We start from the raw sequence: 13,691 nt of genomic DNA, 5'->3' as shown, positions 1-13,691 counted from the left end.
AGACTGTCTGGATGTCTCCAGTCAGTAGGGACAGAGATGCTACTCTACAGACTGCCTGGATGTCTCTAGTCAGTAGTGACAAAGATTACATTTTGGGGCACAGCTCAAACACGAACCCTAAAATTAAATAAATATGTACTGCTCTGACACTAGAGCCAAAAGGTTGTTGCTTGTGGTGAATAATAATAATTCCGTTTTCTCCTCCCACTTTGCAGACTTCCCTGCCGTGAACTGGGTGTTGCAGTTTGACTGTCCAGAGGATGCCAACACATACATCCACAGAGTGGGACGAACCGCCAGGTAATAAACCCTCTTAACTGGACCTAGAGCGAAAGGAAAGACATTGACTGTGTTTGCAGTCTATGCATCGTCTCCTTTAAGGGCATGTTTTCATTGTATATGCAGAGTGAGTCTATACATACCTCCTGAAAATACTATGTTTCTCCAACAGTAGTATTAAAGTGAAGTTATCACCGTGTAGTACTACTGAATCTTACAGGGACACTGCCATTTACACATGTACCCACAACAAGCCACCATTATAGTTATTGTACGGTGTGCAACAGTTGAAGGTTCCTTCAAAGTCGAGCCATTATCCTATCGCTTCATCTCACAATCTCTCCTCTCAACAGTTGGTTGACCTACTCACTAGATGGCAGTGTTGTTGTATGTTCCACCTCTCACGCTATCTCTCCCCGAAGCCTACAGCCTCACACAGTCATTATAGACACACATTTTATCAGCCTGGCTTTCAAATGTGTTCCAAAATCCAGAGCTACCTACTATGATGCTGTGGGGTATTGTTCTCTGCTAGTACAATGGTGAGTTGGTACCATTTGCAGTGCTGATAGAGAGAAAAAATAGCTTAAGCAGAGAACTTGCGTCCAGCTATGTTGATTCTGAACATGCAGTTCATTGGCCACGTGGTACAAACCATGTTTACCTCCGGTTGGTAGTGTTGTGTAAACTGAACTTCCTTTGGATAACACTTGGGAGCAGTAGTGTAGTGGGGGGAATATCTCTCAGCTTTGGCCATGTTTGCCAACTGCAGTGCTGACTCATGGGGCTGTGTGTGATCTCTCACCGGTAGCACCCGGTAATTGCATCAGTGTGAAAATGAGAGGGAGTGTGTGTCTGAGACAGGAAAACAACGGATATTAGTGTGCTTTGCTTCTATGGCGCTCTGTGCAGCACACTTTCCGACAGCCGCAATGTGCATCTTAAGCAGACAGGATGTGCTTCGAGTCGCTGCGCTGCCACAGTGATTAGTGAGCTGCTAAAACCTCTGTGCTGCTCTTCTCTCAATTTCTTTTGCTTTTGTGTTGCCGTACCCCTTGACAAACCTCTTGCGTGTCGGTTCTTTTGTGTGGCGTGACAGGACTGAAGGGTAATCCTTTCTGGGCTTATTGCAATCAGCCATTTGTATATGTTGGGAGGCTTTCAGCATCCTGCTGCTGTTGGAGTGAGATGTCCCCTAGCTGCCTGGTGTTATTCCATTTTGGGAGTCAGTGAGTTTGAAGGAAGGCCAAGTGCTCATCATGTGCACTCTACCAACCAGGACTGTAGTCTCGCCCGCCCTCTCGCTCGCTCTCCTGCTTGCTCTCGCTCGCTCTCCTGCTTGCTCTCGCTCGCTCTCCTGCTTGCTCTCGCTCGCTCTCCTGCTTGCTCTCGCTCGCTCTCCTGCTTGCGCTCGCTCGCTCTCCTGCTTGCTCTCGCTCGCTCGCTCTCCTGCTTGCTCTCGCTCGCTCGCTCTCCTGCTTGCTCTCGCTCGCTCGCTCTCCTGCTTGCTCTCGCTCGCTCGCTCTCCTGCTTGCTCTCGCTCGCTCGCTCTCCTGCTTGCTCTCGCTCGCTCGCTCTCCTGCTTGCTCTCGCTCGCTCGCTCTCCTGCTTGCTCTCGCTCGCTCTCCTGCTTGCTCTCGCTCGCTCGCTCTCCTGCTTGCTCTCGCTCGCTCGCTCTCCTGCTTGCTCTCGCTCGCTCGCTCTCCTGCTTGCTCTCGCTCGCTCGCTCTCCTGCTTGCTCTCGCTCGCTCGCTCTCCTGCTTGCTCTCGCTCTCGCTCCTGCTTGCTCTCGCTCTCGCTCCTGCTTGCTCTCGCCCGCTCTCTCCTGCTTGCTCTCGCCCGCTCTCTCTTGCTTGCTCTCTCTTGCTTGCTCTCTCTTGCTTGCTCTCTCTCCTGCTTGCTCTCTCTTGCTTGCTCGCTCTCGCCCTCTTGCTCTCGCCCGCGCTCTCTCGCCCTCTTGCTCTCGCCCGCTCGCTCTCCCTCTCGCCCGCTCGCTCTCGCCCGCTCGCTCTCCTGCTCGCTCTCGCCCGCTCGCTCTCCTGCTTGCTCTCGCCCGCTCGCTCTCCTGCTTGCTCTCGCCCGCTCGCTCTCCTGCTTGCTCTCGCCCGCTCGCTCTCCTGCTTGCTCTCGCCTGCTCGCTCTCCTGCTTGCTCTCGCCCGCTCGCTCTCTTGCTTGCTCTCTCTCCTGCTTGCTCTCTCCTGCTTGCTCTCTCCTGCTTGCTCTCTCCTGCTTGCTCTCTCCTGCTTGCTCTCTCCTGCTTGCTCTCTCTCCTGCTTGCTCTCTTGCTTGCTCTCTCTCTTGCTTGCTCGCTCTCTCCTGCTCGCTCTCTCTTGCTCGTGCTCTCTTGCTCGCGCTCTCTCTTGCTTGCGCTCTCTCTTGCTCGCGCTCTCTCTTGCTTGCGCTCTCTCTTGCTTGCGCTCTCTCTTGCTTGCGCTCTCTCTTGCTTGCGCTCTCTCTTGCTTGCGCTCTCTTGCTTGCGCTCTCTCTTGCTTGCGCTCTCTCTTGCTTGCGCTCTCTCTTGCTTGCTCTCTCTCTTGCTTGCTCTCTCTCTTGCTCGCTCTCTCTCTTGCTCGCTCTCTCTCTTGCTCGCTCTCTTGCTCGCTCTCTTGCTCGCTCTCTCTTGCTCGCTCTCTTGCTCGCTCGCTCTCTCTTGCTCGCTCTCTCTTGCTCGCTCTCTCTTGCTCGCTCTCTCTTGCTCGCTCTCTCTTGCTCGCTCTCTCTTGCTCGCTCTCTCTTGCTCGCTCTCTCTTGCTCGCTCTCTCTTGCTCGCTCTCTCTCCTGCTCGCTCTCTCTCCTGCTCGCTCTCTCTTTCTCTCGTGTGCTTGCGCTCTCTCGCACGCGCTCTCACTTGTGTGTTTGCTCTCTCTCTCGAAATTGAAAATAAAAGTATCAAATTAATTAAACAGCAGCAGTAAAATATCCACCGAGGCTATATAAAGGGGGTTCCTTAGTTGAGGTAATATCTCTCTCTCTGTCTGACTGCATGTATTTCACAGCTCCTCTTGGTGTGAGGAGGAACATAGCTCTCTGCCACCTCTCTCTCTTCCTCTTGCACCCCATCTGTCTCCCTGTGCCTCTAACTTGTTCACGAAACCATACAAAGGAGTCGTTCATGATCGTAAGAAGCGAACCATTAACTGTGCAGATTTTGCAGATTGATTGCACAAGTTATGTACGCATTTGAGTTTGAGCCGTATCATTATTTTACATTATTACACCCACTCCTCTGCACTATTGGCCAATTGCAACGTATTCATACATTTAGGAAATAAAATAAGAATTAGGGATGTGACGATTATGGAATTTGGGGTAACGATTAATTGTCTTGCACATGGCCACGGTTATTGTCATAATTGGCATTTTTCGCCTTTAATGCATTTTTTAAAATTACCTACGACATACCTAATGAATACCACACAGCTTTGGTGACACGCCTGTCCCCCCCCAAAAAAGTGCTGACCGCTTGGAACTTCTGGAAATGAACCTTCTCATCCCAAGTGCCGCTCTGCTCGTAAAATGAGTGCCAACTTTACCCACTTCATGTAAATATGAAAAGCTGGTTACACAATAATTGCGCCAGCCCAAATAAGAATGCAATTGTTTTTTCCCGACTAGGTATAAGGAGGGAGGAGAGGCTCTGCTTGTCCTGCTGCCCTCAGAAGAGAAGGACATGGTATCTCAGCTCCAGGAGAAGAAAGTCCCCATCAACAGAATTCAGTGAGTTCACCTACAACCTCTTGTATTTCACTGGGACTGGGAAGGCTGTTGGCTGTGGAGATCTTCTGTATGTGAGGAATTAATACAGAACAGGTGGTGGTCTTGTAGTTTGTTTTGTCTCTTACTGTTTTAGAGCTTTATTCCCTTAACTCCATCTTCCCACCTGCTCTTTCATCTCCCCCCCCAAAAAAAAAACAACAACAACAAATAAACAAACAGAGGCCCTGTGAGAATGTTCTACATAATACCATATGCTTCAAAATAATATTTCACCTTACCAGATGCATTGGACAGATGGGGGGAGATTTCACAAAGCAGGCATGGCCATCAAGTGAGCCAGCTGATTTTCCTCACATTTCTGATTCTGAAACAATCTCATATTGTGTCTGGTAGTTCTAATATGTTGTAGATGCGTGCTATATAGATGCTATATAGATGTCGAACCTGTCCCCTTGTCCTGTCCGCTGTGTGTGCCTGACACCATCAGTTACTTGTTGTCACAGTAAGTTGTAATAACGAGGGGCCTGATGTCCTGTTTGTTGGAGTTGTGTGTGTGAGACGGGGAGAGACTGAGTGGATTTGGGGGGAGCTGAGGGGCTGTGAGCGATGCAGTAAATAGGCCAATTGTGTGTATGGTGTGTGTGAGAGAGAGAGACTGGCTCTGCCATCACAGAGGACACCAGGCCTAAGCCCCTCTGGCTAAATGCTGATAAGCAGCAGACCCAGCTTGATGCCCCCACAGCACATATACACACACACTCTCTCTTCCACATGCACAAATTTGTTTACAAACACACACACACACACACACATCACTCTTTTTCACACTTGCGTATTACACACTTGTGTAATATTGGCTCGCTTGCGCTGAGGTGGGAGGGGAGGCAATATTTGAGGTGCACCCTTGAAAACAGGCGCAAAAGTCACAATTTCTCGCAGCACATATCGGAAGATTTAAGACCGACGAAAAGCAGGTCTCAGCGGTAACACTGGTCATGGGATGGATGTGACGCAAGCTATCCAGCCACAACACACTGCCCTTATGCTGCTGGAATCCTTGTATTAATAAACATGAACAAATCAACACCCTGTGTTGTAATAAAATCAATCGGCTTTATGCACTGAGCTTGTCTGGTGCTTTAAGCGCGCTGTTTGATGAAATTAAGAGACACAAATGACACGCGGAGGAGCCAGAGATCAAGATTTTTATTTAAAAAAATGTAATAACATATTTTTTGTTCTATTGCCAACTAGGTAAAAATAGCATACATAAAGCCAACAAATACAAACTCTGCAGGTAGAAAATATCCTGTAAATCACATGGCTTTGCATGGAGGTTTGTTCATGTTCTTTCAGTCACATTTGTCTCTCTACTTGCCTGTCTGCAACAAACTTAAAACACTGAGTTTCCCGCTCCAGTGAGCTCTGGACCACTAGTGTTACGTGGGTAAAATCACCGGGGAAGCCAATCCAGGGGGGGAAAAAACGTGTTGTGATAATTTAGTCGTTTGCTCGATAACCTGTTGGTTCATATGCTTTGACACTGATATATACAGTGGGGAGAACAAGTATTTGATACACTGCCGATTTTGCAGGTTTTTTGCATGTTATTGGTCTGTAATTTTCATCATAGGTACACTTCAACTGTGAGAGACGGAATCTAAAACAAAAATCCAGAAAATCACATCATATGATTTTTAAGTAATTAATTTGCATTGTATTGCATGACAAGTATTTGATACATCAGAAAAGCAGAACTTAATATTTGGTACAGAAACCTTTGTTTGCAATTACAGAGATCATACGTTTCCTGTAGTTCTTGACCAGGGTTGCACACACTGCAGCAGGGATTTTGGCCCACTCCTCCATACAGACCTTCTCCAGATCCTTCAGGTTTCGGGGCTGTCGCTGGGCAATACGGACTTTCCGCTCCCTCCAAAGATTTTCTATTGGGTTCAGGTCTGGAGACTGGCTAGGCCACTCCAGGACCTTGAGATGCTTCTTACAGAGCCGCTCCTTAGTTGCCCTGGCTGTGTTTTTCGGGTCGTTGTCATGCTGGAAGACACAACCACGACCCATCTTCAATGCTCTTACTGAGGGAAGGAGGTTGTTGGCCAAGATCTCGTGATACCTGGCCCCATCCATCCTCCCCTCAATACGATGCAGTCGTCCTGTCCCCTTTGCAGAAAAGCATCCCCAAAGAATGATGTTTCCACCTCCATGCTTCACGGTTGGGATGGTGTTCTTGGGGTTGTACTCATCCTTCTTCCTCCACCAACACGGTGAGTGGAGTTTAGACCAAAAAGCTCTATTTTTGTCTCGTCAGACCACATGACCTTCTCTCATTCCTCCTCTGGATCATCCAGATGGTCATTGGCAAACTTCAGACGGGCCTGGACATGCGCTGGCTTGAGCAGGGGGACCTTGCGTGCGCTGCAGGATTTTAATCCATGACGGCGTAGTGTGTTACTAATGGTTTTCTTTGAGACTGTGGTCCCAGCTCTCTTCAGGTCATTGACCAGGTCCTGCCGTGTAGTTCTGGGCTGATTCCTCACCTTCCTCATGATCATTGATGCCCCACGAGGTGAGATCTTGCATGGAGCCCCAGACCGAGGGTGATTGACCGTCATCTTGAACTTCTTCCATTTTCTAATAATTGCGCCAACAGTTGTTGCCTTTTCACCAAGCTGCTTGCCTATTGTCCTGTAGCCCATCCCAGCCTTGTGCACGTCTACAATTGTATCCCTGATGTCCTTACACAGCTCTCTGGTCTTGGCCATTGTGGAGAGGTTGGAGTCTGTTTGATTGAGGGTGTGGACAGGTGTCTTTTATACAGGTAACGAGTTCAAACGGGTGCAGTTAATACAGGTAATGAGTGGAGAGCAGGAGGGCTTCTTAACTTGTTATGGCTGCAATCCCACTAACGGGATAAGTGTCATCAACAACCGCTGAATAGCATAGCGCTACATTCAATAAATATTACTAAAAAAAATTATATTCATGAAATCAAATCAAATTTTATTTGTCACATACACATGGTTAGCAGATGTTAATGCGAGTGTAGCGAAATGCTTGTGCTTCTAGTTCCGACAATGCAGTAATAACCAACAAGTAATCTAGCTAACAATTCCAAAACTACTACCTTATAGACACAAGTGTAAGGGGATAAAGAATATGTACATAAAGATATATGAATGAGTGATGGTACAGAGCGGCATAGGCAAGATACAGTAGATGGTATTGAGTGAAATATATACATATGAGATGAGTATGTAAACAAAGTGGCATAGTTAGTGGCTAGTGATACATGTATTACATAAAGATGCAGTAGATGATATAGAGTACAGTATATACATATGAGATGAATAATGTAGGGTATGTAAACATTATATTAGGTAGCATTGTTTAAAGTGGCTAGTGATATATTTTACATAATTTCCCATCAATTCCCATTATTAAAGTGGCTGGAGTTGAGTCAGTGTGTTGGCAGCAGCCACTCAATGTTAGTGGTGGCTGTTTAACAGTCTGATGGCCTTGAGATAGAAGCTGTTTTTCAGTCTCTCGGTCCCAGCTTTGATGCACCTGTACTGACCTCACCTTCTGGATGATAGCGGGGTGAACAGGCAGTGGCTCGGGTGGTTGTTGTCCTTGATGATCTTTATGGCCTTCCTTTAACATCGGGTGGTGTAGGTGTCCTGGAGGGCAGGTAGTTTGCCCCCGGTGATGCGTTGTGCAGACCTCACTACCCTCTGGAGAGCCTTACGGTTGTGGGCGGAGCAGTTGCCGTACCAGGCGGTGATACAGCCCGCCAGGATGCTCTCGATTGTGCATCTGTAGAAGTTTGTGAGTGCTTTTGGTGACAAGCCGAATTTCTTCAGCCTCCTGAGGTTGAAGAGGCGCTGCTGCGCCTTCTTCACGATGCTGTCTGTGTGGGTGGACCAATTCAGTTTGTCTGTGATGTGTACGCCGAGGAACTTAACTTACTACCCTCTCCACTACTGTTCCATCGACGTGGATAGGGGGGTGTTCCCTCCGCTGTTTCCTGAAGTCCACAATCATCTCCTTAGTTTTGTTGACGTTGAGTGTGAGGTTATTTTCCTGACACCACACTCCGAGGGCCCTCACCTCCTCCCTGTAGGCCGTCTCGTCGTTGTTGGTAATCAAGCCTACCACTGTTGTGTCGTCCGCAAACTTGATGATTGAGTTGGAGGCGTGCGTGGCCACGCAGTCGTGGGTGAACAGGGAGTACAGGAGAGGGCTCAGAACGTACCCTTGTGGGGCCCCAGTGTTGAGGATCAGCGGGGTGGAGATGTTGTTGCCTACCCTCACCACCTGGGGGTGGCCCGTCAGGAAGTCCAGTACCCAGTTGCACAGGGCGGGGTCGAGACCCAGGGTCTCGAGCTTGATGACGAGCTTGGAGTGCACTATGGTGTTAAATGCCGAGCTGTAGTCGATGAACAGCATTCTCACATAGGTATTCCTCTTGTCCAGATGGGTTAGGGCAGTGTGCAGTGTGGTTGAGATTGCATCGTCTGTGGACCTATTTGGGCGGTAAGCAAATTGGAGTGGGTCTAGGGTGTCAGGTAGGGTGGAGGTGATATGGTCCTTGACTAGTCTCTCAAAGCACTTCATGATGACGGAAGTGAGTGCTACTCACTGGGAACAGGAACAATGGTGGCCCTCTTGAAGCATGTGGGAACAACAGACTGGGATAGGGATTGATTGAATATGTCCGTAAACACACCAGCCAGCTGGTCTGCGCATGCTCTGAGGGCGCGGCTGGGGATGCCGTCTGGGCCTGCAGCCTTGCGAGGGTTGACACGTTTAAATGTTTTCCTCACGTCGGCTGCAGTGAAGGATAGTCCGCATGTTTTAGTTGCGGGCTGTGTCAGTGGCACTGTATTGTCCTCAAAGCGGGCAAAAAAGTTATTTAGTCTGCCTGGGAACAAGACATCCTGGTCCGTGACGGGGCTGGTTTTCTTTTTGTAATCCGTGATTGACTGTAGACCCTGCCACATACCTCTTGTGTCTGAGCCGTTGAATTGAGATTCTACTTTGTCTCTATACTGACGCTTAGCTTGTTTGATTGCCTTGCGGAGGGAATAGTTACACTGTTTGTATTCGGTCATGTTTCCGGTCACCTTGCCCTGATTAAAAGCAGTGGTTCGCGCTTTCAGTTTCACGCGAATGCTGCCATCAATCCACGGTTTCTGGTTTGGGAATGTTTTAATCGTTGCTATGGGAATGACATCTTCAACGCACGTTCTAATGAACTCGCTCACCGAATCAGCGTATTCGTCAATGTTGTTGTCTGACGCAATACGAAACATATCCCAGTCCACGTGATGGAAGCAGTCTTGGAGTGTGGAAACAGATTGGTCGGACCAGCGTTGAACAGACCTCAGCGCGGGAGCTTCTCGTTTTAGTTTCTGTCTGTAGGCAGGGATCAACAAAATGGAGTCGTGGTCAGCTTTTCCGAAAGGAGAGCGGAGCAGGGCCTTATATGCGTCACGGAAGTTAGAATAGCAATGATCCAAGGTTTTTCCAGCCCTGGTTGCACAATCGATATGCTGATACAATTTAGGGAGTCTTGTTTTCAGATTAGCCTTGTTAAAATCCCCAGCTACAATGAATGCAGCCTCCGGATATATGGATTCCAGTTTGCAAAGAGTCAAATAAAGTTCGTTCAGAGCCATCGATGTGTCTGCTTGGGGGGGGGGGGAATATATACGGCTGTGATTATAATCAAAGAGAATTCCCTTGGTAGATAATGCAGTCAACATTTGATTGTGAGGAATTCTAAATCTGGTGAACAGAAGGACTTGAGTTCCTGTATGTTGTTGTGGCCACACCACATCACGTTAACCATGAAGCATACGCCCCCACCCCTCTTCTTACCAGAAAGATGTTTGTTTCTGTCGGCGCGATGCGTGGAGAAACCAGCTGGCTGCACCGACTCCGATAGCGTCTCTCCAGTGAGCCATGTTTCCGTGAAGCAAAGAAAGTTACAGTCTCTGATGTCCCTCTGTAATGCTACCCTTGCTCGGATTTCATCAACCTTGTTGTCAAGAGACTGGACATTGGCGAGAAGAATGCTAGGGAGTGGTGCACGATGTGCCCGTCTCCGGAGTCTGACCAGAAGACCGCTTCGTTTCCCCCTTTTACGAAGTCGTTTTTTTCGGTCGCCGGCTGGGATCCATTCCGTTGTCCTGGGTGAAAGGCAGAACACAGGATCCGCTTCGCGAAAGTCATATTCTTGGTCGTACTGATGGTGAGTTGACGCTGCTCTTATGTTCAGTAGTTCTTCTCGACTGTATGTAATGAAACCTAAGATGACCTGGGGTACCAATGTAAGAAATAACACGTAAAAAAAACAAAAAACTGCATAGTTTCCTAGGAACGCGAAGCGAGGCGGCCATCTCTGTCGGCGCCGGAAGTTAGAATTACAAGTGCATTATAGGAAAACACATTTGAGCCTTTTGTAAATCCACCTTTCGTGTCTGATTTTGAAATTATGCTTTACAGCGAAAGCAATCCAAGCGTTTGTGTAAGTTTATCGATCGCACGACAAAACATTAAGTACACTTAGCATCAGGTAGCTTGGTCACGAAAATCAGAAAAGCAATCAAATTAATCGTTTACCTTTGATCTTCGGATGTTTTCACTCACGAGACTCTGTTACACAACAAATGTTCCTTTTGTTCCATTAAGATTATTTTTATATCCAAAATACCAGTTTGTTTGGCGCGTTATGTTCAGAAATCCGCAGGAAAGAGCGGTCATGAAAACATAGACAAAAATTCCAAATAGTTTCCATAATGTCCACAGAAACATGTTAAACTTTTTTTTATAATCAATCCTCAGGTTGTTTTAAAAATATATAATCGATAATATATCAACCGCAAATGTCTTTCACAGTAGGAGAGGGAAAAGCAATACCTATCCAAACTCTATTGCGTGAGCAAAACTCATGTGACCACTTGATGCGATGTTATCGTTCTGGCTCATTTTTCAAAATAAAAGCCTTTAACTGTGTCTGAAGACTGTTGACACCTTGAGGAAGCGATAGGAAAAGGAATCTGGTTCATATCCCTTTAAATCCAGCAACGGGAGGCTATGGAACATGGAGTTTTCAAAATAGAAGCCACTTCCTGTTTTGATTTTCCTCAGGGTTTCGCCTCTAATGTTCTGTTATACTCACATACAATATTTTGACAGTTTTGGAAACTTCAGAGTGTTTTCTATCCAATACTACTACTAATATGCATATATTAGCAACTGAGACTGAGGAGCTGGCTGTTTACAATGGGCACCTTTTCATCCAAGCTACTCAATACTGCCCCTGCAGCCATAAAAAGTTAAAGAAAAACGAACAGGTCTGTGAGAGCCGGAATTCTTACTGATTGGTAGGTGATCAAATACTTATGTCATGCAATAAAAGGCAAATTAATTACTTAATCATACAATGTGATTTTCTTGATTTTTGTTTTAGATTCCGTCTCTCACAGTTGAAGTGTACCTATGATAAAAATGACAGACCGTACATGCTTTGTAAGTAGGAAACACTGCCGATTTTGCAGGTTATCAAATACTTGTTCTCCGCACTGTATATGCAAAGGCCGAGAAAATAATATGTTCAACCACACCTTTGTTTCATCACAAAACTGGAGAGCAACATCTGTCCGTGGGAGTCCACAAATCATATTGCATGTAACAAACAGTTACAAGACCTACAGCATGGTCAAGCAAAGTAATGTTTCCAATGTTTTTTTTTAGACAACTAAACAACTATTGATTTCAAACCACGGAGAGTTACTGCAGGTCACATAGAAAACAGGAGCTGCCTCCACTATTCCAGCACCATTTCAACATCATCTTAAACATCTATGCTTAGTCTAATACAGTGACAACTAAAAGATGGCAAAAACTATTTAGTCCAATCAACATAAGCTAAATATGATGTGGCTGTCCATGGTACTGATTTCTGTAGTAGAAAAATACATGTTGACTCACCCTACTTGTAGAGAAACGCCAGTGCCATCCTCCCCTGTTTTAATTGATTTTTTTATTCAACCTTTTTTTTAACTAGGCAAGTCGGTTGTGAGCTGTCAGAGCAGATCACAGATCATTGCACCTGTACATAGCCCATCTATAAATACCCCACCAAACTACCTCATCCCCATACTGTATTTATTTATTTTGCTCCTTTGCACCACAGTATCTTTACTTGCACATTCTTCTTCTGGACATCAATCTCTCCAGTGTTTAATTGCTATATCGTTATTACCTCGCCACCATGGCCTATTTATTGCCTTACCTCATTTGCACACACTGTATATAAACTTTTTCTACTGTATTATTAACTGCATATTTGTTTATTCCATGTGTAACTTTGTGCTGTTGTATGTGTTTCGAACTGCTTTGCTTTATCTTGGCTAGGTCGCAGTTGTAAATGAGAACTTGTTCTCAACTAGCCTACCCGGTTAAATAAAGTTGAAATAAAAAAAATAAAAGTTACTAACAAATTCTTATTTACAAAGACGGCCTACCCCGGCCAAACCCTAACCCAAACGACGCTGGGCCTATTTTGCGCTGCCCTATGGGACTCCCGATCACGGCCAGCTGTGATACAGCCTGGAATTGGTGCCTTAGATCGCTGCACCACTCGGAAGCCCAAGCGGTTTCTGACTGTCATACAGTACGCGCTTTTAGTTTTTGTTGTCCTAGTTTATCTGTCTAAAATACTTTCTCTAGTTTAACTTCCTTTCAGGGGCAACAATACACCAGGCCAGCTAGTTAACATTATCATGCTACACATTGAACCTCCATCCTCTCAGGCCAGGGGTACAATGTATGAATTTATAATCATTGGCCAGTACGTAAAACCTCAAGTCCAAATCCCTATCTCCATCCATGGCTAATTTATGAAAGGGATGATTCTAGCCACTGGAGGACAACAACACTATGAGACTCAACAATTTGTTTTTTTCCGTCAATAATGACGTTTGGCTTGTGATGTAATTGGTCTGAAGCCAAATCCAAACGGGTTTCCTTTGACTTTTATGTTGTTGTTGGTGAGCCAGGACCATTCATAGCTGAGCTCACTCAGTTTAGCGCAAAGCTGATTGAACTCGATAATTGAAAGAAAATAATAGCCAATCTTGGTTTCATCATAATCTTGTTTCTCGTGGTCTGAGAGTCCTTTAATTTCCTTTTGGCCAACCTCAAGCGGTTTGTTGTGCCTTTTACTGAGGAGTGGCTTCTGCCTGGTGTGCTGCAGAGATGGTTGTCCGTCTGGAAGGTTCTCCCATCCCAACAGAGGAACTCTGAAGCTCTGTCAGTGACCTTTTGGTCACCTGCCAAAGGAACCTAAAGATCTCTGATCATGAGAATCAAGACCTTTTCTCACAAGTGTAACACAGGTTGTGAGCTCTGTGAACAACGTGTCCACTCCGACAATGAGAACGACTGTAATAATACATGTAATGCATTAACATAAGTAAGCATAACCAAAGAAACATTGTAGATTAGAAATGATGGGAATGAATGGTAAATTTACTACTGGAGATTTACTACTGAATGCGCACCAATTGGCGGGAGAGAACGCATTCCTGAACCGCGTGACTTGTGCATCTAAGCCACACTCCCCTTCTTGACTCAACATTTAACATTTATACCCAAGACACATTATCTT

General features: G+C 46.2%; 1 protein-coding gene across 2 annotated transcripts in view; it reads left to right on the top strand.

Annotated features, from left to right (window-relative positions):
* ddx10 (DEAD-box helicase 10) overlaps positions 1-13,691 on the top strand; it is a 68,818-nt gene that overhangs the window by 9,836 nt on the left and 45,291 nt on the right. For both annotated transcript variants that reach the window (XM_036937557.2, XM_036937556.2), the window contains exons 9-10: positions 216-300; positions 3,896-3,997. In XM_036937557.2, the coding sequence (XP_036793452.2) occupies positions 216-300; positions 3,896-3,997 (187 nt within the window). The remainder of the gene's footprint in view (positions 1-215; positions 301-3,895; positions 3,998-13,691) is intronic.

The sequence above is a fragment of the Oncorhynchus mykiss genome, chromosome 12 (genome assembly GCF_057628025.1).
Source record: "Oncorhynchus mykiss isolate SJ-2025 chromosome 12, ASM5762802v1, whole genome shotgun sequence".
Lineage (NCBI taxonomy): Eukaryota > Metazoa > Chordata > Actinopteri > Salmoniformes > Salmonidae > Oncorhynchus > Oncorhynchus mykiss.
Note: the sequence above shows the minus strand (reverse complement) of the source record. Positions and strands in the feature narration are given on the sequence as shown.